This window comes from Haliaeetus leucocephalus, unplaced genomic scaffold, assembly GCF_000737465.1.
Source record: "Haliaeetus leucocephalus isolate CR32 unplaced genomic scaffold, Haliaeetus_leucocephalus-4.0 Scaffold162, whole genome shotgun sequence".
Lineage (NCBI taxonomy): Eukaryota > Metazoa > Chordata > Aves > Accipitriformes > Accipitridae > Haliaeetus > Haliaeetus leucocephalus.
In genome coordinates this window covers 10,821,209-10,842,295 of record NW_010972598.1, presented here as the reverse complement: position 1 = coordinate 10,842,295, position 21,087 = coordinate 10,821,209, and the positions used below count along the sequence as shown (strand labels likewise).

The 21,087-nt window shown below is 48.3% G+C and overlaps 2 protein-coding genes across 2 annotated transcripts; both read right to left on the bottom strand.

Annotated features, from left to right (window-relative positions):
• Nucleotides 1–1,779: 1,779 nt before the first annotated feature.
• BRF2 (BRF2, RNA polymerase III transcription initiation factor 50 kDa subunit) lies at nucleotides 1,780–5,255 on the bottom strand. Its single transcript, XM_010562769.1, has 4 exons — nucleotides 5,102–5,255; nucleotides 4,360–4,419; nucleotides 3,685–4,006; nucleotides 1,780–2,971 (listed from the first exon to the last, which is right to left on the bottom strand). The coding sequence occupies exons 1-4, from the start codon at nucleotides 5,253–5,255 to the stop codon at nucleotides 2,260–2,262; spliced, it is 1,248 nt and encodes a 415-aa protein (XP_010561071.1). The 3' UTR covers nucleotides 1,780–2,259.
• A 3,855-nt stretch (nucleotides 5,256–9,110) lies between these two features.
• RAB11FIP1 (RAB11 family interacting protein 1 (class I)) lies at nucleotides 9,111–18,436 on the bottom strand. Its single transcript, XM_010562976.1, has 7 exons — nucleotides 18,429–18,436; nucleotides 17,848–18,290; nucleotides 16,574–17,369; nucleotides 15,468–15,606; nucleotides 13,267–13,466; nucleotides 11,379–11,484; nucleotides 9,111–9,346 (listed from the first exon to the last, which is right to left on the bottom strand). Exons 1-7 carry the CDS (start codon nucleotides 18,434–18,436, stop codon nucleotides 9,128–9,130), a joined length of 1,911 nt encoding a protein of 636 aa, XP_010561278.1. The 3' UTR covers nucleotides 9,111–9,127.
• Between the last annotated feature and the right edge of the window lie 2,651 nt (nucleotides 18,437–21,087).

The window sequence follows — 21,087 nt, the reverse complement described above, 5'->3', positions numbered from 1 at the left end:
CCAGCCTGAGCAAGCTGCTTCTGAGCAAGTCAGAGAGCAGCTTCTCCGTCTGAAATGTTTTTACATGCAAAAGTTTTTATCCACATGTGTTAGATGCCAGCGTTCAGCCCTGTGGGTTACGCGGCTGCCAAAGTAAAAGCTATATTGCAAAGCAAGCACAAGGTAAGAGGAGCCTCAGCTCCAAGGCGAGGCGATTGTCTGCACTGTTCTAATGCCAGACACTAAAATCACGGCCAGAAAAGGCTCCCAAGCCCTCAGAGGCATAAGCTATGCAATGGGGTGGGCTGGCGGAGCCGTGCTGCTGCCGGAGCCGAGACTGACCCTCTCCACTAAAGCACCAAAGAGCCCAGCTGTGGGCAGAGACCCAAAGCAGGCCCTCATCCTTAACCCAGGGATGCACGCTCAGAAAATACTTGGGTTTGCTCTTAGGAAGGCAGAGAAATCCCCCAGCTCCTGGCCTCGCACTTGTGTAAGATGAAACTGCCGGGGAGCAGGGGCCGTTCCTGGGAGAGTGGGAGAACAATGCCAATTAATTAGGGACCTTCCTTGGACAGTTAACAGGATATGTTCAAAGGGCTGGAACTTGGATAAGCACTTATTTTTCCCCATTTAAAAACAAGTCCCCTCTTTTTTCTAGCATGCATATAAAAAAGCCACACTGCAGACAGCAGCAGGCTCTGGGAGCCGTTCCCTGCCAGGTCTTGAAGGTTTCTTAAAAGAAGAGAAGGTTGCTTACCCTGCAGCCGGGCAAGGAGCACCCCATCACTGTGCTGGTACGGTACAGCTCTACCTGCTGCCTGCCCCTGCCCACACTGGACCCGGGCTGTATTTCACCCCTCGTCCGGCACTGAGCCCGGCTGACGCCAACCCCAACTGTAAAAGTGATGCAGAGGAGGTGGGATGGGAGCCTGGTGCCTCTTCTGCCCTTTCCAGCCTCCCCTTGCCTCAGTTTCCTCCTGTGTGCAAATGAGTTTAATTATTTAGCTACCTCCCGAGGGGTCTCCAGGACCAGGCAGAGGCCGGCGGGGAGGGGAAGCCACAGGCAGTGGAGGAAAAGGCACTTAGTGGTGGATTTGTCTCACCTGCAGAAACCCTGGGGGAACCCTCACCCCGCAGGGCAGGGGCAGCCTGGGCTTAATGCAGTTCTGCCGCTCCCCACCTGCCTTGACTTCTCTGCCCAACCAACAGCTTAAACCACATTTCACTGCACCTGGTTATTTAATACAATTTAAATCCTTATTGTCGATACTGCAGCCTACACGGTCTTGCTGATGCCGAGTTGTTATATATGCTTGCTGCACTGTGACAGTATTATATAAAAAGCTTTGTATTATTAATTACTTTTTTTTTGTCTGTTTACATTACAAGCAAATGACATATCAACAGAGAGCTTCTTGCAATATATGTGGGGGAGGGAGGGGAAAGTATGCCAAAGAAATGTCTTTAAAGGGGTCTTTTTGCATTTTTATATAAATAGAATGTTTCTAGCAGATATGTTTTGTTTAATATATTAAAGATTTGCCAATCTGCCAAGATCTACTGTTATTTCTCACAGACTTTGTGTTCAAATACAACAGGTCACCAGGCATGGAGAGGGCACTGTTTTATTGAGTGAGCAGCATGCTGCCATGAACAGCCAGCAGCACTGTATGCACACAATCCAAAGCTGCACCTTTGGCAGTTTCCAGCAGCTTCACATCCCTTATTTAACCAAGGATGGAGTAGTTTTCTCTCAGCAACTTAAGGTGTCTCCTTGGCTCTCACAAACCCATTCTGCCGAAGAAGGTGAAGCACAAGGTGAGACTGGCCCAGAAAAGCCGGAGCAAAGCTATGGAAAACCAGCGCCAAGGAAGGTGCTGGAGACCTTTCCCTGGGCATCACTCCCAGTGTAAGTCCCTGGGCTCACTAGACTTGCTCATGACACTGCCCTGCAGGACTGGGCTGCACCAAAACACCTTTTACCAGAGGCTGCAATGAGAGAGAATCCAGAAACTCGTCCTGGCACCTGCGCTTCTACTCATTTCTAACAGAAACGTAACACAACCCAAAGCAATCAGTCCATTAAAAGCCCCGTTTTGGCCCAGAACATGAAAGATGACACAGCCCACTCCCTCCCTACAGCCCTGCTCCCTTGGGCGACTGTCCCTGCACCTTGTGATGGCTCTGTCACTGATGGGTTTCATGCTTTTGGTCCCACAGTCCCTGCTGCCCCGGTGTCTGGCAGCACCATCCTCTGGACCCCACTGGAGATGACCATCTTCACTGCCAGGCCTTGGCCTTCCTGAAGGCTCGGATCTCCTCCGGGCCTCGCAGGTACTGCTCAATTTCACTGTCAGAGATGGGCTCATCGCCAGTGATGGCAGAGTCCGAAGCACTCAGGGCTGCCGTCCGCAGTCTCTTCCTCGGATTGATAAGGCAGGGCGGCAGCAAGGGCCTCGGGCTGCCCTCACGCTGGCGTTTCCCTTCCAAGGGACAGCCCTTCTCCTGCGCTGCCCCTCCTGCTGCCGGAGGAGAGCCGGGGGAGCCCTTGCTCAGGGCCGCAGCACACTGCTCCTCCTCATCCTCCAGACAGAAGGCATTTTTCAGCAGGAAAATTCTGTGTTGCAGCAGGTCCCCGATGTGCTTGACCACTGTTTTCTTGTCCATGTTAAACACCTTGAGCCAAGCAAGCTTGGAGGCCATTCTCAGGAGGATCTCGAGAAGCTCCTTCAGCCTCAGGTGCGCCGGCGGTGGCAGATCAACACCCGCCAGCTTGCAGAAACGTGCAAAAGTGCAGGTGAGGCGGGCAGCAGGCTGCAGCGACTGCCACGACAGGAAGGCTGCAGCTGTGACGATGGGAACAGGGTGACGGCCGGTGACTAGCCAAGTCTCACTGGCTAGCTCCACGATCTGCATCGTTCGGGCGACCATCTTCTCCTTGTCCTCCACAAATGGGGCAGGGATGTCGGCCGCATGCTGGAACAGCCGAAAACTGAAAGAGCAAAGAGCCCATCGTTAGCACCAGGGCACAGGGAAGCCTCACCACACGACGCCTCAGTAATCCAGCTTGATGTGGCAGCTGGCTGCAGTAAGGTCCTTTAGGACAAACACACCCTGCTCCTGCGCTGGGCTTCTGCTTATGTTACCTAGCTAAGTGCCTCACTGCCGTCTCCAAACTGAGGAGAAAGGGGCAGGAAGAGAAGAATCATAGCCCAGATTGTGACGAGGGAGGCAAAAAAGCCATCGCAATTCTGTAAAATCCCCAGCACACACGTGGGCCGTTCCCCCAGCGCATCAGCAAACACCAGTTCTGCTGACATCCGCCTCCAGGCTACTCTGTTGTGTACTACGATCGCTGGCTGGAGCAAGAACCCGATGAAGTTTGTCATTCAAGGGACAACAGAGCGCACTCCCAGATCACGAGTTTTAGATGCTGCTGCACCATTACTGCCACCCAGCCTAACAGGCTCCTGGTAGGTATGCCCCCCCTTAGCACACAGGGCTGCGAACCATCCAAGGGAATACTTTTCCAGATGATCTGGTTTTGCCTTAGAGCACTCAGCAACAACATGGCTGTGTAAAAAGCACAGGTCACACTGTCTGTGCTTGTGGACTTCTGCCCTGGCCACGGCTGAGTTTCAGAAGGTTTTCCACCCACCAGCATCAAACACAGGACTCTGCAATGGCTGAAAGGGGCCCCGTTACCTGTTCAGGTGCGTCTTCACCAGATCCGCCAGGCTCAGGGCTGGCACAGAGAGCCCGAGCTCTTTCTGAAGGCTCAGGTAGACGCTGGCAAAGAGCTCCTGCTTTGCGTAAAGGAGGGAGCAGATCGTCCCCATTGTCAGGGGCCAGTTGTGCTGTCGGCAAGTCACGAAGACGCAGCAGCCCCCCAGCAGCTCCTTCTTCTCCAGACTGACCAGGTGGAAGGAGGTGTGCTGGAGAGCTCTCTGGAAGTACGACACCGCCGTCTCCTCAAACACTGTCGGGAGCTGGAGGACTTTACAGAGATCCCGGACCCGCCTGATCCCTGTGAGAAGACACCACCCTTAAGAATCAGCTCAAGCAGCTTCTGATACACGCCTCTCCTCAATATTCCAGTGCAGCCAGCATTCATCCAGTCCCGGGCAGAGGCACAAGAGCAGCCCAGTTTCTGCAGCCCTGCAGACAATGTGAAAATATCTCCCAAGTCCCTTAGTGCAGGTGAGGCAGTTTGCTGAAGGCAAGCACCGGCTGGATGCAGAACTAACTGCCTCCTTCATGCTTTACTTCCAGTTCTGAAAGCTTTTACCATTTTAGAGAGCATTAGAAACATGTTAAACAAACTTGAGTATCAGCAAGAGGGAATCGGTGTGTGAAGGAAACAGAACGGCATGCTCTTACCTCGCTGCAGGCAGCGGCTCAGCTGCTCTTTCTGGCCAGTGCTCTGGGAATACGTCACCTCTGAAAAACAGTCAGTGTTAGGTCAGATAGTCTTGCAGCGACTCTGGGGGACTGTGTCATTTAGATTTTGGGCAACCAGATGCCCATGGTACTGGATTTCAATTATCAGAATTGACAGATCTTTGAGGCCACTAAACAAGGGCTGGCAGCACAGGTTAAGTAATAGCGAGGAGCAGGATCCCTTCAAGCCGTTGCTTCTCCACAAACAGAACCAACAAACGGCCTCGGGGCTACTCCACTACACTTGTAAGAGATTTAAAGGCCAAAGAGCAGCACACCACCGGTTCCAAGCCTAAAACCTGGCAGAGAAGTGCTGTCGGTCTGACCCTATAATGGAAAAAACATGGTGGTCTTTTGCTTAGAGAGAGAGGGGGGAAAGCAGCTGGTCTAATCCTGGCAGCACCCAGCCTCGCCCCCCACCCTGAGGCCTTTCTGACACCGAGACACCCACAAGCCGTGCAGGGTGTGGAAGGACAACGGCCCCGGGGCTGACTAAAATGGCTGCTTGGGGGACTGCTTCGTTGCTCAAACCGACTCAGTACGCTCAAAACAAGCTTTTCACCCACGGTTTTGCACCAGACCGAATACAAACGCTGCCGGGACGCTCGCCCCGCGACCCGCCCTGCCTGTCGGTGACCACCCCCCCCCCAGGGGGGCTGAACCCCACCGGGCCCGGTCGCACCTCGCAGGTGCTCCTCCTCCGTGTAGGTGGTGGTGAGGAGCCCCTCGACGAGGACGCAGCCGCAGGCGGCGCAAACCAGCTGCTGCTGCGCGTAGTGCGCGTCCTCCACCAACGCCGCCGAACCGCAGCTGGGGCAACAGCCCCGGGCCGCCATTACCGCCGCTGAGGGGGAGCGCTGAGGCGGGGGGGAGCGCTGAGGCGGGCGCACCGCCGCCCACCAATAGCGACGCAGCCTGCGGTCCGTCCCAGCCCGCCCGGTCGAGGCGCCGCTCCCCTCCACCCCCCGTACACCGCGTTCCGGGTGCCGTGAGTTCCGCCCCGGGCAGACCCACCGGCCCCCGGTCAGCCGCGGAGGGGGAGCGAGGGGACAACGCGCTCCGTCGCTCAGCGGGGAAGCGTGAAATCGTAAAAAACTTCCCCTCGGGAGGCTCATCAGCCGCAGCTGACCTCCCCCGATGGGCTGGGGGGGGTCTGGGTGCCCCCCACCCACCCGCCTTTCATCACCAGAGGAGGATGAGGGCGATAACAGCACTCGGGGCTCCCGTGGCGCAGATGGGTTTCGGGTTAAATGGCCCCGAGACAGCGGGAGGCTGATTTCCTCTCTTCTCATCTGCCGCCCACAACTGGAGGGCCATTACAATTAGGGGGCCATTACAATTAGGGGGCGGGGGAGGCGGGACACCGGTGCTGTGACTGGGGTGGCTGAACTGGCTCCCGGCCCAAGAACCTTTCGCAAGTATTTTTCTTTTTTGCTTCACAGAAACTCTCGATTCTTGTGATGCGGATGAGCTCGTCCATCAGGTTTCCCCACCCTGGGAGGTGTTTACCATGAACTTCCTGCACGGGTAGCTCGCAGGGATGGAACTAGCCCAAAAATACCTTGAGGATGAGGAGTTTCGGGCAGCAGAGGTGGTCACGAGGAGGGAAGAGGCCCTTTTGCAACTGCTCTTTCAGAAAAAAAGACAAAGTGATCAGAACACTGGATTTAAGGTATTTTTATTTTAGTGTTCCATGAAACCAAAAGGCATTTAAAAACAAATAGGTACCCAGGCTAAAAGCAGACAGTATAAACAGGGAAAAACACATTCAGATCCTTCAATAATAAAACAATACATTTGATTCTTAAGGCCCTTAAAGTCAGGGTGAAGCACCTTGCTGGACATAAAATGCCAGTCCCCTTACACCAAAGAAAGGCTTTAACTAGTATTGCCAATAAAAGACTGAGGTACGAGGTTTGTGCGATGCTTTCACAGCCACAGAAGTTGAAGCGTGGCTGGTGCCGGACTGTGACCCTGCAGCAGCGCCCGTCTTGCTCTGGCAGGAGGCTCGACACCTGCAACCACTGGAGAAAACAAGCCCAGCAGCAAAAGCAGACACAACTCGGGGTCCACCTCAACGGACACGGCTGTAACTGGCAAAAAAGGCTGCCAGGAGAGGACATTACAAGTTTTAAGGCTTCATGTCTAAGGAGACCATTAAGAGCACATATCACTGCTTTGTTTCTGTGCATGTAACGTCAAGAGGCACTTTCTTGCCAACAGGAACGCACGTGATCCAAATTTCTTAAAATCCATACTCCAAAAGCATCGCACACAGCACCGTGGCACCTTCAGCAGCCAGCCACTCAGTAGTACCTATATTGTTTTACAATGAGGCCAGCAAAAAGCAAGAGTCCAGTCTTACTTCCCATCTGTCCAGTTATGACTACCGATAATACCATTTTTGATTTTTTGAACCATTAAGTCACTGTTCAAAGGCACAACCGGTTTTTCTGACTCTCTGACCTAGAACATCAGAAAGCTGTGGAATAAAGTCTAGAAGACAAGTTTACTAGTGAGGTATAGGCAATCGCTTCCTTCCAGAGATCCACTGAGGCACAAGAAACAAACAAATAAATCCTTCATCTTCCTCACTATTTCAAGGCAGGAGAAGCAGCAGCAGTTTTCAGTAAGGCCAAACAGTACCACTCAAAATTAAAACCACCAGCCAAGAGCTGAAGATGCCGCTAGAACCTTCTGTGTTTCAGACCCTTCATTCACAGAAGAGGGTACAGTAGGAAAGAAATAACCCCTTCACTGAAGACATCTGCTCAAATAAAAATAAAATTAGAAAAAAGTACCTGAAGTCTTAGAAGACTCTTAATGCTTAAGGCTTGTTTCAACTCAAGGTTCCCATGAAGGATAGCTCTGTCAGAAAAGCTCCAGACTTTGGTAGTCAGTTTACAGTAATAAAAATGTAATTAACAGCATTTTTAAAATTTTCCAATAAATGTATACATCTCTAGGCAAATATATTAAACTACTCTTCACTACAAAAATACAGTATTTGAGAAGTCTCCAGTAGTTTTCAGTGTTTTTATGAAAATAGTAAGCAGACTACTAACAGGTTGATAGTCAATCTAGCTGGTCTAGTCCCTCAGTAAAGTGCTTTGCTGTAGAAAAATTGAGTTAGAAACTCACCCCTTTCAAGCTAAGCCAGGAGTGACCCAACAGAATCCTTCAACCTCCGAAGGCAGGAGTGCTTGCTTTGGTCCTCTGCTGCCAACTCTTTCGGTATTTCAACTTTCTTCTAAGCCTTTTATGGATACTTGCAACCCTGATAAATCCCAGAGATGCAAAGAGGCATCTGATTGTTTTGATCTTCGACAAGAGCTCCGCAAAAAAAAAGCCACATTTAGTTTTTCAGTGGAGGAAGCCTGTTATGGTGGCTGCTTGATAGCACTATGCTATTATTTGCTGTCCCATGAGATGGGGAGGAGAACATACCTGTCTCTATCAAGCTGCAAAGCAGCCACACATTAAGGAAGCAGACCGAGAGGTATTGATTGTCTAGCAAAAGCAGCACTCTTTCTCAGCTACATAAAACTTTCATTCCATTCTGAGCAGCAAGTCACAAAGAAAACCAAATCAGATTTGAGCACTAGTGTTGTGACTGCTCCCATCCCCAGGAGAGGGCGATTTGGTTCCTCTCTTGGCTGTATAAGGAATGCATAAAAGAAAGCGTAAGACTGATCACCTTTTAAGATTGTTCCAAGGTAAGCCCCGGCTCCAAAATCCAATGTATTTACATTTAATAAACTACAATGGTCTAAAAGAAAAATTGTCACAGAACTCCCATACAGCAAGAGACGGGGGCCACGCACATGTGCCGTGAAATCCACACCTATTTAAGACTACAGAACAGAAACCAGGTGTACCTTTGCCTCCCTCGTTTGAATGACCTTCAAATCAGGAATTTGAAATCTGCAAGAGAACAGCTTCTGATTTAAAATGCACCTTCGGCCCAAATTCATTACTACCATTCCTATGGTAGACAAACGTACCATGACATCTCAGTGTTCCCTATACCAAAAAAACCATGTAAATCTTCCCCTTGGAGAACTGCTTTGAAACAATATGTACTTTATGAGATTAACTAAGCTTTGCTTCTTCCTTTCCAATCTAAGGTTTAACTTGCATTCAACTTTTAGGGCATTCATTACTTTTAAAATACAGCCCACACAGCCCTGGACTGAAGCTCACATCTTTGGACTTTTCCAGTGTATTTTTTTTTTTTTTTAAAACAATCAAATCCTCAAGCTCTACTGTACAAGATTTTATATTGCACTAAAACTTAAGATATGGAAAGAAGAGTAATTGATCTATCAAAGGTGCTATGAAACAAAACCATTAAAAAAAAAAATCTTCATAAAGGATTATCAGTGCCTTGCTGGCAAGCAAAACACATCAAAAACCCTTCATCCCTCCTATCGCAATCAGCCTTTGGATTAGATGCCTGAACAAATCTTCCCAAATAATGGAAAGAAACCAAAAAATAAATATGATAAGTTGACTCCACTTCTGGACTCCATATACAAGACCTGATGTAACTACTAATCAAACTGAGAGTTGCTCAAGGCAGAAACAGGAAAGAGGTCATTTTCTGTGGGCAGCACAACTGGTACCACCTACTTCACATCATCTCCTTATTAATCAAACTCCACTGGCAGGAATTCAGTCCTTTGTTCAACCAATGTCCCGAGAGCTTTTACATCTTTCCAGCTTTTTTGTTTCCAGACGCTGAAACACGAAGAATGTTTGGGGTTTCTTCCATGACTCTGACAAGCAAGTTATCGATGTAGTCTTCAAGCTCACGCACCTGGACATCTTTCTTGGTAATTGTATCCTTCTGTTTCAAGACCAGCTGGATCAGCTCATCGTGTGTTAGCTGAGCATAAGCATACGCAGGATCTGAAGGATCATATTTCTTCAAGAGAGAAGAAAGGCAGGGTCAGTACAGACACACAGGCATTTCAAAATAGCAACAGAACGCTATCTGGTAGCTGGCTGGGGGGATTTAAAATACCAATGAACAACTTTACACACAGCATCTGCAAAACCACAGCTGCTCTTCAAAAGTATTACTGTGCTTCTTATCTTTTTAAAAATAAGTTCCATCCAAACGACAGTTTGGAATGTCAGTCATTAGCACTTTAGGATCAAGAAGAGCAGGCTGCTCAGAGCCAAGCTGCGCAATGGCCAAGGCATTAACGATGACAGGGAGAGGCTGGCAGGCCAGGCAAGCCTTCTGCTACAAAGCACCTTTTGGGCTATTAACAAATCTAGCCTGGAAAGATTCATACAAAACACTATCTATCCATGCACTTCCAGAATGCAGAATAGCTTTTTGGAAGTATTTGGAGAAAAAAAGATTAACTGTCCTGGAGTAAGTGCATGCTACTTATGGCACAGTGACACACTTTACAGAGCTTAAGCAGTCTTCTCCCAAACAGAAGGCAGGCTCAGAGCAAGACAGACATTATGGATGGTAACCAGGCCATCGGTTTTAGCATAAAAATCTTTCCATAATCTCAGTTCTGTAATTCAACTCTTCTCCAATTTATGCTGAAAGAATGTCATGTTGACTCCAGGCAGCAGCCCACCCAGCTTAGCAAAGATGTGTAGAAATTACAGCCGCACACCATCAACTACCATCATTTATAGATGAGCACTGGTATAGCTATTGTTTAAAACATACCAAAGACTACGAAAGCCAAATTCAGGTTAAACAGCAAGAAACACCCACCCACCTTTGGCATTTCCCTCTTATTGTCCTTATCACTGTGAAAACACATCACAACACAGCTCCTCTGAAAAGTCTGCTTTTTACCCTTAAGCAAACTTGACAGGTACTTAGCAGCTTCTGCCAATTCCTCCAGCTACCTTCTCAGACCCTAAACTAGAATGCCAGCCCAGGATTTTCTTTCGAAGGCAGTATGCATACAACAAGCTCACGTGACTACATCAAGCATAATTTCTTATGTGGAATCAGAGCACCACACCAGAATACTAATTACAAGTTTTCAACTCATTCAAAATAGCAACATGTCAGTTTGAATCATTTAACTCACATTTTCTTCTTTTCCACTTACACCAGAAGGAGGCACTACAGTTATTTTGGTACTAACTTTTCATTTTCCCCAAAAAACCCTTAGAGACAATAACAGTACCCAGGATTTTTCTCTGCTGACCCAGAGACGCTTCTAGCTATTCCAATCAGCATGACTTTTAAGTTATGCCTCAAGCCTAGAGGTCTCTTTTGAGGCCAAGATTATGCAAAAAGCTCCTTTAAATCTGAGTGATTATGAAAGCTGCACAGCTACACTCTTAGGAAGCATCCGTGCTTTAATGGCAGGCACCTAGTCTCTCAATCTGCACAGGGTATTAATGCAATGTATTACAAGGCAACAGCCACCCCGAGGTTCCTTCTCCCACCTTCTCAGCTTTAAGAACCACATGCTTATTTCAGGGTGAAAATGAGTTTTGGGGACTAATCCCATCTGACAATAAACAGTGACTAATTTGTCCAGTCTTCTGTGCAGACCCAAGTTACGCAGCTCCCACACATCACCGACAGGACTATCTTCCAGGGGTAGCACCATCCATGAGTCACCCGTCGCTCCTGTCACAGCCACGTCATGGCTCACACACATCCCGCTCACCACTGGGGAGTCAGACAGCAGCCCGCACTCCTTTCCACTGAGAACCCCTCCACAAACAAGAGGCACCAATTCTACTACAGATGAGTGTGCAAGAAAAAGAATATTTAAAGACTGTCCCCACCTTTGGGGACTGACAAAAGGAAAAGGAAAGTTCATATCTCCCGCTGTCTAATAACCACTGTTCTTTTTCTGCTCAGGATATGTGAGATATAAGCCTAGGCAAACTATCCCCGAATACACAAACTCTGTTCAATTTACTGCTTAAGCTTTGGTTTAAAGTGCCACTTTCGTCCATACCTTCACATTCATCTCGAGCAGCTTTTCATTCATAGTGCTGATGACATTCAGGTTTTTACTTTGAGACTTGTTTGCTGTGGCATTCATTGGCTTCACAGGATGGAGTCTGTAACATTAAAACAGGCTCGTTACTTAGGCAGTACATACAACACCAGCACTACACAGATCTTCAGACTAAAAGCAAATATAGCAAGAAATTGGGGAAAATTCCTACCCTTCTCTACCTCCAGAGAGATAAGAGGTTCAGCTTTAGGAAGACAAGGCATTTCTGTCCAAGCTATAGGCTTTTTGTAAGTATACTCCAGCTCCCTTTCTACTATCTTTATTGACTTAAGGCATTGAAAGTAAAGCAGTAACAAGGGAAATACAACCTGAACGGTATGTCACAAAAGAAAAGCAGAGAAGGCAGTACACAGCAGCAGTTACTCTGATCTCTCACACACTAGTATTTGAGCCTGACTTTCCTAATGAGAACACATTTGTGGTTCTTGCAACACATCAAACACTACTTCTATCCTGGGACAAACATGTATTACACTTTTTCCAATCTGAACTTTTGCCATAACCTGCCAAAAAGTGCTATCTTTATCTGCTCGAGCAGGATTTATATTGCCAATTTTAATACAGGAAGAAAATTTTACTTGTATCTCAGCAAATGCCAGCCCAGAAGCGTCCTAGACCCTAGATGGAGTTCTGCAGATAAAGTACTGAGGGCTGACAGGTCAGTGGCACTGTTCCACGGACAACAGTAGCCCAGCAGGCAGGAGGAGCTGCAGACAGCTCTGGAAAGCAGCCACACATTCTTGGGAGAGAGAGGCTTTAGCTGCATCGCTTGCTGCAATTCACTTCAAGGCTCAGGAGCCCAGTTTGGCCAGGAAAGGAAGCATCCCAGTTTATCAGGCTTCCTGTGACCATTCTCCCTGTCCTGGTTTCAGCTGGGATAGAGTTAACTGCCTTCCTAGTAGCTGGTACAGTGCTATGTTTTGAGTTCAGTATGAGAAGAATGTTGATAACACTGATGTTTTCAGTTGTTGCTAAATAATGTTTAGTCTAAAGTCAAGGATTTTTCAGCTTCTCATGCCCAGCCAGAGAGAAAGCTGGAGGGGCACAAGAAGTTGGCACAGGACAGAGCCAGGGCACCTGACCCAAACTGGCCAACGGGGTATTCCATACCATGGGACGTCATATCTAGTGTATAAACTGGGGGGAGTGGGGCCAGGCGGATCACCACTTGGGGACTAACTGGGCGTTGATCGGCGGGTGGTGAGCAATTGCACTGTGCATCATTTGTACGTTCCAATCCTTTTACTATTACTGTTGTCATTTTATTAGTGTTATCATTATTAGTTTCTTCTTTTCTGTTCTATTAAACCGTTCTTCTCTCAACCCACGAGTTTTACTTCTTTTCCCCATTTTCTCCCCCATCCCACTGGGGGGAGGGGGGGGAGGGGAGGGAGTGAGCGAGCAGCTGTGTGGTGCTTAGTTGCTGGCTGGGGTTAAACCATGACACTCCCATTTCTGAAAAATGGATGAATTGTAGTCCATTTCCCCAATCTGATGAAACGACCCTATTTCCTAAACTGCTACCGTTTCCCTAACAGTTTTCCCAAGAGGTAGCATTGTTATGAATATCAGGTCCCCTCGAGTGCTCTGGGCATCCTTAGTAGCCATACAGATTTATCTGGTGCCAGCAATGATCCTACGCTGGCGTGACAGGACTCAGGCCCCAACAAATCCACGGGCCGGATTAAGGCTGTACGATGCCACATCACTGCAAAGTGCAGTACATTTCTGCAGCTGGAGAGACAGATCTGCGCTCACAGGAAGAAAAAAGCAAGGCTCACATCAGCACTGAGGTACTTTCTGTGTATTTCCCATATTCTCTCACCTGTGCTTAGGAGACACGGTTTCACCACTCTGCTGAGTTTGGTTAGGATATGTTTCAGAGGGTGAAACCCATGCCTGAAGAAGCTTCTTCTTGCCAGAATTTCCTGCTTTATCTGCGAAGCCCTCGGCTGTTGGCTTTTTCGGAGACTCTGCTCTACGACTTGGGGCATCAGAGAGAAGGGAATGAGAGGAAGAGTAGGGCTGGGAAGGACTTGACAGGGAGGAAGAGGAAACAGAAGGCTCAAAGAAGTCACACTCTGCACGCTCCTCAACACCTGCACTTATTTTCAGCTCTTGTTTCTCAAAATTACTATTACACTCCCTGGAATGAGACATCGTACCTAAGCCTGAGTCAGCTACCTGGTTATTGACACTGTGAACATCTACTCTGGCAGGCAGCATGGGCGATTTGCTTGGCTTACAAGTACCAGGAGCACTTCCTCCTCCTCCTCCCAGAGCAGCCGGGGTTACTTGGGCTGCAGCAGAGCTATCGGAGTGCTCTTTCAGTTCTTCATGCAAAGGCATCGAATCTAGGGACTGCTTTCCAGTCTGTGAAACATTTTTATCACCTGCAGTGACACCACGGTTCTCCTGACAGTCACCCAGCAGCTCATCATCGGAACCTCCCTCCGGAATAACTGGAAGAGCGGCCAGTTTCAAACCACGGTCTCCGGTGACAGGAATGGCAGACTTTAGATTTGTAAGACAGTCAAATAAATCGTCATCACCTTCATTTTTTAAATGCCTATTATTGCTGTCATCTCTGAGCATCACTGGTAGAGTGATAGTCTCTAATGAGCCACTTTGGGGGAGGCACCCACAAGCATCTGAGGCTTTCTCATTAGGTAATGGGAGCCCAGGTGCAGATTTTACACTATTGCCTGAAGAAGGCACATCACCACTTAACTCATCAGCCTGAGAAACCAGTGGGCACTTTTTCAGTGTTAAAGACGGCCGTGGTGCTGGCTTTGGAGTGACTAACCCCTCACTGCCAGCCCTCCCTACATTGGCTTCCTGAGGGGACTGCGTGCAAGCTCCCAAGGTTGGTTTGGCAGGTCCTACTTGAGAAAATGAGTCATTTTTATCAAGTGGAGTTGCTTGGGGCTCTAATGTGGGTACACATTCTTCCCATCTCTTTTCACCAAAGACCTCTTGCTTCTCTTCCAGCTCACTCTCAGGGGAAGGTGGCTGTTCAGCACCGATCCCTGGCAAGAGGCTAGTACTATGTTTTGAGAGAGATGCAAAGCCTTTGTCATCCTTTGCGCAGGGTTCAGTATTTACACCGCCTAGTTCCGCACCACCCGGAACAGCAGACTCGCTCTTTCGGATGGGACCTATGCTGTCACTAGAGAGTTTTGACGATGGGCAGCACCCTGCTTCCAGTTCACGAGTAAACCCTGCATGCTCTCCTGTTGCATCTGAACCCATAAGTAACATTTCACCAAAATCAGAGTGCTGCTTTTCATATTCCTGCCCACCCAAATCCTCATCACCTGAAGTAAGACCCTCCGATCCATCAAGGAGAAAGGACACCGATTTCCTGTGGTCTAGCCTACTTCTTTTCAAAGAAGTCTCAACCTGAAGCTGGGGAGAATCACACTGCTTCTTTGGAGCCACACCAGGGTTGTCAGAAAGAGTGCCGAGGGGGTTTGATATAGCTTTAACATTACTAGTTAAAGCCACATCTGAAGAGCTCCCTGAAGCATCGCAACCAGAGTGTTTCAGCTCAGCAGGGTGTTCTGCTGAGGAACAGTCTTCATCACATGGAAGGCAGAAAGGGGAAGAACTAGCAACAGCTTTGAAACCTGGTGCATCTGCTTCCCACCCAAGCTTGGATGCAAAGGGATTATTGTCATTAAAATGACAATCAGAGGGGAGAGAAGATGCAGGTGGGTGAGAGAGACCCCAGGAAGCCCACGTATCAGAGCTTTCAGGACCGTGGCCCCATGAGCTCTGCCCCCATTCAGAAGCAAAAGGATTATTACCGCTACCAGAGACCTGCCCAGGAAGAGGCATTTTGGGAACAGAGGCTGCAAGATGATGGGACGAAGGGAAACGGGCAGTGCCTTTGGGATCCAGGGCTGTGGATGCCCTGCCCCGCTCGGGAGTAAAGGGGTTCTTGCCATTCAAAAGCTCTGCAGCAAAAGGAGGAGGAGAAATAAGAGATGCAGGAGAACTAGTAATGTTTTCAGAGTCTGGCACTTGGACATTTTGTCCCATTTTAGAAATAAAAGGATTATTGTCACTACTGATACGGTGTACAGAAAGAAAAGCAGGAAGGGAATCAGGTGCAAGAGTAGGAAGCGTGGCTTTGGTTTCCTCCTCTGAAGACACGCCCAGTCTGCAAAAAGGGACAAAAAACTCGCATGTCACTTGCGGATGCAATACGAGGCAGGAACAGACAAGCTTTAGCACCAGACTCCATCAACTCCTAACAATGGAGTTGAATTATACTTCCAAGAGACCTCAGAGCCTATTTGATAGGCTTTATGTACTTAAAGGCGTCTTTACAAAGCACTCAATTTATGTCAGAACACTTCTGCTGTAGAGTTTGCAGACGTTACTGCAGTAGCTGCTTAAGCACTATCTCATCTTTTGCACCCCAAGCAATTTTATTAGTAGGTAAGACACTTCATATGCAAGACGTTTAAACATGAGAAGCACTGAAAACAAGGAGTTAGAGATGCAAAACGTAGCCTTATTAGTAGGACATACCCATATATATATATATAAAACCAGACACATTTTATATATATATACGAAGGATAAAGGAGCAGAATTTCCAAAAAAGCCTTGTGTACAAATTCACACAAATGTCCTTCATGTTGCTGTGAACAACGCCAAAAGCAGAAGGGCTCCAAGATTCCCACTTTTGAAGACCACAGCCAAATACAGAAGAGAAAAGTAGAGATGTTAGAACTGGTATTTCAGACCCTGGGTACATTCAAGTCGCACAGCTCAGATAAGAAGTTAGTTTTTGCAAGAGATCCAGCAAGAAAAGTCACCCCTACAGTACCTGCAAAGATGCCTGCACTCAGAGAACCACTATTTCGGCATCAATTATAAGGAACATCCCTATATCAATCTCTTTTTCATACCGAGAAAGAACTCGGAGTTATTATTTGTTATCAAAGCACCCAATGGCCAGCTTAAAACCACCAGGTACCCTGCACAGCAACGCACTTCTGCCTCACACAGGATGCCAAGTTGAGAAGCGCTGCTCTGGGGCAGGAAGCAGCCTAGTTAAAGCCGGCCACCACCGCTGCACATCGCTATTTATGTCAGCCTCTGAAGCAAACGTGACTGACCTGGGCTTGACAGCTTTGGTCTTCGCCGGTGCAGTAGCTTTTTCAGGTTTCCGTTCTTCCTCAAAAGGGTTGAGCGGCTGCTTATTTGCAAAGATGCCTTCTGCGCGGTGACTGTCTTCTGAAGGATTCCCTCTGCTTAAATTTGCTGGAAGTTCAAGACGTTTAGCCTCTTGTTCACTCTTCTCTTCTGGAACTTTGTTTTCTTCATCCTGCGGGGTCCTGTCAGGAACATTCTCAGCATCACTGGTCTTCACTGCTTCCTTCTTCCCAGTGACCAGAGACAGCAAGGCAGACTTTTTGTGGTCTGGTTTTTTGGTCTCTTTAATAACCTCGACACTCGGAGGAACACTGGTTTCCAGGTATTCTTCACTGCTAAGCAATTTGTATGATGGCAAAGTCATAGATTTAAAGGTCTCCAGAGATGCAGACCCAGAGAAAGCATGACTAGGAGATGTTCTTCCCATCTCTTCAGGTCCTTTAGTAGATCCAGAAGACAGGTTCTCTTCTGAAGCAAAGAGCTGCTTTCTCCTGAAGTTGTGAGGAGAGGGGGAAGAGGCTGGAGTGTTGTCCTTCTTTACGCTCTCTTCCATATAAACATGACTGCCATTGATACACAGACTAGACTTGGAAATGGGATCGGTTTTGGATTTAAGGCCACTGAATAAAGAGAGCCCTTCTTTCTTGGTGTGGTTAGTGGTTACTTGGTTTAGTTGCCTGCTGTCCAAAGTTGCTGTTTTACGAGATTTAAATACAGGAGAAGGAGAGGACTTCTCTTCCACGGCATTTCCAAAGGCTTCTGGAAAAAACAAACAGGGAGAAATTCCAGATGCAAGAACATCCTTTCCTCTGACACTCCCTACTGACAACCTCAGTGCTTCACGGTCATTAATGGATTGCAGCAACAGATACACTGCAAGCATGACTATACCAGTCACATCTAAAGCTTCTGGGTCCCCTACCACTGCCAGCCCTCAGCAGACCGGATCGCACGCGCCATTCAATGACCTAAAACCACCACAGATCACCTACTGTGAAGCTGTACCGCCAACTCGCGCAGACATTGCTTGTGCACAGTTTCTATGCTATCCCAAGGTAAGCTTAGCTGTGAGTGTCTAACATCCTACACGCATACCCGCCACCGTGGACACAAGTGACTTTCTCTGGATTCATTCAGTAAGAAGAATTTAACTAGTACTCTAAAAAGCGTGAAAAGTGCAAGCAAACCTTTGAGAAAGGCTTTGTGCTTCATCAGTGCAGTGAGTGGCAATACTCACTTTCTGAGGTTGGAGAGGTCTCAGACTCCTCATCGTCCCATTGCGACTGGAAGTCGCTGGGCCGAAGCCGAACCCTCTCGGTGACGGGCTGCTGTGTCGGAAGGACTGACATGGACTGGGAGAGGGAGGTCTTCTGCAGGCCAGGTTTGGAAAACAGGGTTTTGAACTTTGATTTCTTCTTTTCCTTCTCAACGGACTCATCTTCACTGTCAACGGGGGAGTGAGTTGTGCTGGGAATGATTGCCGATGCCGTGTCAGAAAGGCCGCTGCTCCTCTTCCCCTTGAGCTTGTCTTTGAGCTTGCCAAAGGGAGAGCGAGACTTGTCTTTCATGGACAGATCAAACATACTGGCTGTCATGTTGCTCCTCATAAACTGGATATCCACTTCAATCTCACCTCTCTCCTTTTCCTTTTTCCCTGGTTTGGAGCGAAGCTTGTACCACCTGCAGAAACAAAGAGATTTCTTTTACAAACCAGTTCTTGAGAGGCACAGGTAATTTAGAACAGAAGGTGGTTTTGTTTTAAAAAAATCAAATAACCCTACAGTGTAGGAAAAAAAAAAGAAAAGCCTTTAATCTCACAACAACATCACGGTCATATGCCTCCAGGTGCCAAGGAAAACATTTCTTATTGTAAATAGAAAGTTATTAGTAAAATTTGTTTTAAAACCCAGACCAGGAAGAGTTAAAAAAAAAAAAAAAAAAGACATACAACATGGAATTCCTGCATTTCAGCTCAGCCACTCTCTTCTGTGCTTTTATCTGGCCTCCCGAAATCTGCAGAGGCTAGGACTTTGAAGTAGATGAGAAAGAAGCAGCCTCAGAGAGCTGACACTGGTACCGGAGAGCTTGCACACACATCCCACACCCTCATACCTTGCATTCCAGCTTTTCAGTTGCTATCTTAATGCCTCTTAAGCTAAGGAACCCCTAATCAACACGAGAGCCAAACCAAGCCTTACAGACCGTCTGGGGATTTCCACTCACCTCCACGAGCTCGTGACTGAAGTGCACCAGGAAGGACATTCGTTACAGACTGAACCTTATCCCTTTTCTGAAATGCAGCTCCAGAATATTAAGCACTGCGTGTTAAGTCAGTGCTCAGGGTATCCTAAACTGCAAAACCACCGTCTGCGCACCGGTACCACATGTGCTCAATTACCACTCAATAACATTCAAACCACATCAGGGCCAGCAAAGAAAATTATTAGCACTGCACACCAATACTTTGTCTATTGCTGGAGCTGCAGACTTCCCGACTCCACAGAACCGATAGGAAAGGCCGCCTGGAAAACACCAGCTTCTTCCTCCTCACCAGCTGGTAAATGAAAATAAAGGAAGCAAACAGAGCATGCAAATCTGCCTCTCCATCAAATTTGCACTTCATTCCTTTGAAGGTGCACTGGAAGCAATGAAAGAGAATGGGAAAAGGCAATTTGCTTCAGAGAAAATTCAAAGATAATGAGCATTAACTGAAGGAGAAGAATTCAGAAATCTGCTACAGAGAAACACAGAGGGAAATGAATGCTCAAGCACCACGCTACAGTTAGATGTTCAGACCTGAAGTTACCAGACACCAGCACCAGGGAAGGGACCCTATAGGGAGATGTTAGGCTTCATCAGGTCCCTAAAGCTGCAGTCCCGCAGTGGCAGCAGCAAAGGAAGCACGAATTCTTTGCCTTTAATGCAAGCCAGCACCGGGCACTTTTGTTCTAAACCGCGTGATTTCTAGGAGCATCCTGCATTTGTACAGTGCCACAACAATTCATTCCGCGCGCTCTCTGCCCTGGGGAAAGAGCAGGCCCTGTTCGAACAGCATCCAAAACACAAACTACGTGTTCAGCGAAAGGCAGCTTAGTACTGCCCGAAACACGGCCAGTGCTTTGAGAAGCACAGCGCTACATCCGCCTCACTTTGAGCAGCTGAAAGTAAATAATGTACTGACAACCTCCCCCTCAAAACTACAAAATCTTATTTTCATTTATTATGTTAGCGTGCCCCTGTCAATCAACATGCATTTATTTTCCAAAAACCCCCAGCCCTTTATGGCTATACTTCACCACAGCAGCTAAGTGATGACAAAAGGCTGGGAGGACGACACTAACAATTGGAAATATCAGAAGTTTTCCCAGGAGCATCAAAGTTGGTTCCCCCGCCCCCCCCCCCCCTATTTTCCTTTGGCCCAGACACAAAGAAACCAGCCGGGGAGGACCCAGGCTGACTCCCTGAACTCTGCTGACTGAAGGCACATTATGCTCTGCCATGTAAACACAGCGACATGACCTTAATGACAGCCACGTTATAATTAAGGCTTCACTGATGGCTTTGTCAAGAAACACGACGCAGATCTTGGCTTTGGCCAAGCTGGTGTTAATACCTGGATCTGCTCAGGTGAGTGAGAAGAGGAAGGTGACTCACGGGCCACCTCAAGCCACATTACAAGGCTGCTGACTCCCAGTAAAACCCTCCCAGTAACCACCCCCAGGAATTCAGCGCACCGTCTCAGTGTTTATGTTCAAAGGAGCAAGTATGACACAGAGCTGGCAGTTGCTATTAAAGGAAAAGTCTTCCAGCGCAGTGTCCTGCTGACAACAGCGAAGCCAGCCCGTATAACACTGAATTATCTACTCTTACGCATGCTTAGGCTCTGCTAAGTATTTATTAAGAAAAATACATAAACAGCTGGCTGTAGCCTGTGTTCATTCTCTGTCAGAAGGCGGAGGTATTTCAAGTACATTAAGTTCCTTGGGTCAATCTGGCTGTTCCCAGTGTACGCTGTTAGCGCTCGCATGTAAATATTTAAAAATCAAAGCCAAGCACGAGGCAGCACCGGCTGAGTTACCCCGCGCCGGCCCGGCAGCCACAGGTGCCAGAACCCCCCGGACTCTTCCAGGGGGCAGGCACCCTGAAGTTATGGGGGGGCTGACCCACACCAGGAGGGACCCTGCCCCGAGGGGTCACCCCATGGGCCCTCAGGGGGCTCGAGGGGTCCCCCGTGGGGCACAGGGCTTCCCCGGCAGATCCTTACACCTCTGTGGGGCACTGGGTTCTCCATGGGGCAGAGAGACATCGCACGGGCCACAGGGGTCCCCCACCAGATTCCCCCCACCCCTATGGGGCACAGGGGTCCCCCACAGATCCACACACACCTGTGGGGCAGAGAGATCTCCATGGAGAACAGGGATATCCCACGGGGAACTGAGGTCCCCCACCAGAGCCTCAGGCCCCCGTGGGGCCCAGA

Coding starts and splice junctions, on each gene's coding strand:
- RAB11FIP1 (XM_010562976.1), bottom strand. Junction 11,485..13,266: donor ACCGTGTCTCCTAAGCACAG/GTGAGAGAATAT, acceptor TTAATGTTACAG/ACTCCATCCTGTGAAGCCAA. Junction 9,347..11,378: donor TGCTCGAGATGAATGTGAAG/GTATGGACGAAA, acceptor TCTCTCTTGAAG/AAATATGATCCTTCAGATCC.
- BRF2 (XM_010562769.1), bottom strand. CDS start 5,255: ATGGCGGCCCGGGGCTGTTGCCCCAGCTGCGGTTCGGCGGCGTTGGTG. Junction 4,420..5,101: donor GGAGGAGGAGCACCTGCGAG/GTGCGACCGGGC, acceptor ACTGTTTTTCAG/AGGTGACGTATTCCCAGAGC. Junction 4,007..4,359: donor GAGCCGCTGCCTGCAGCGAG/GTAAGAGCATGC, acceptor GTCTTCTCACAG/GGATCAGGCGGGTCCGGGAT.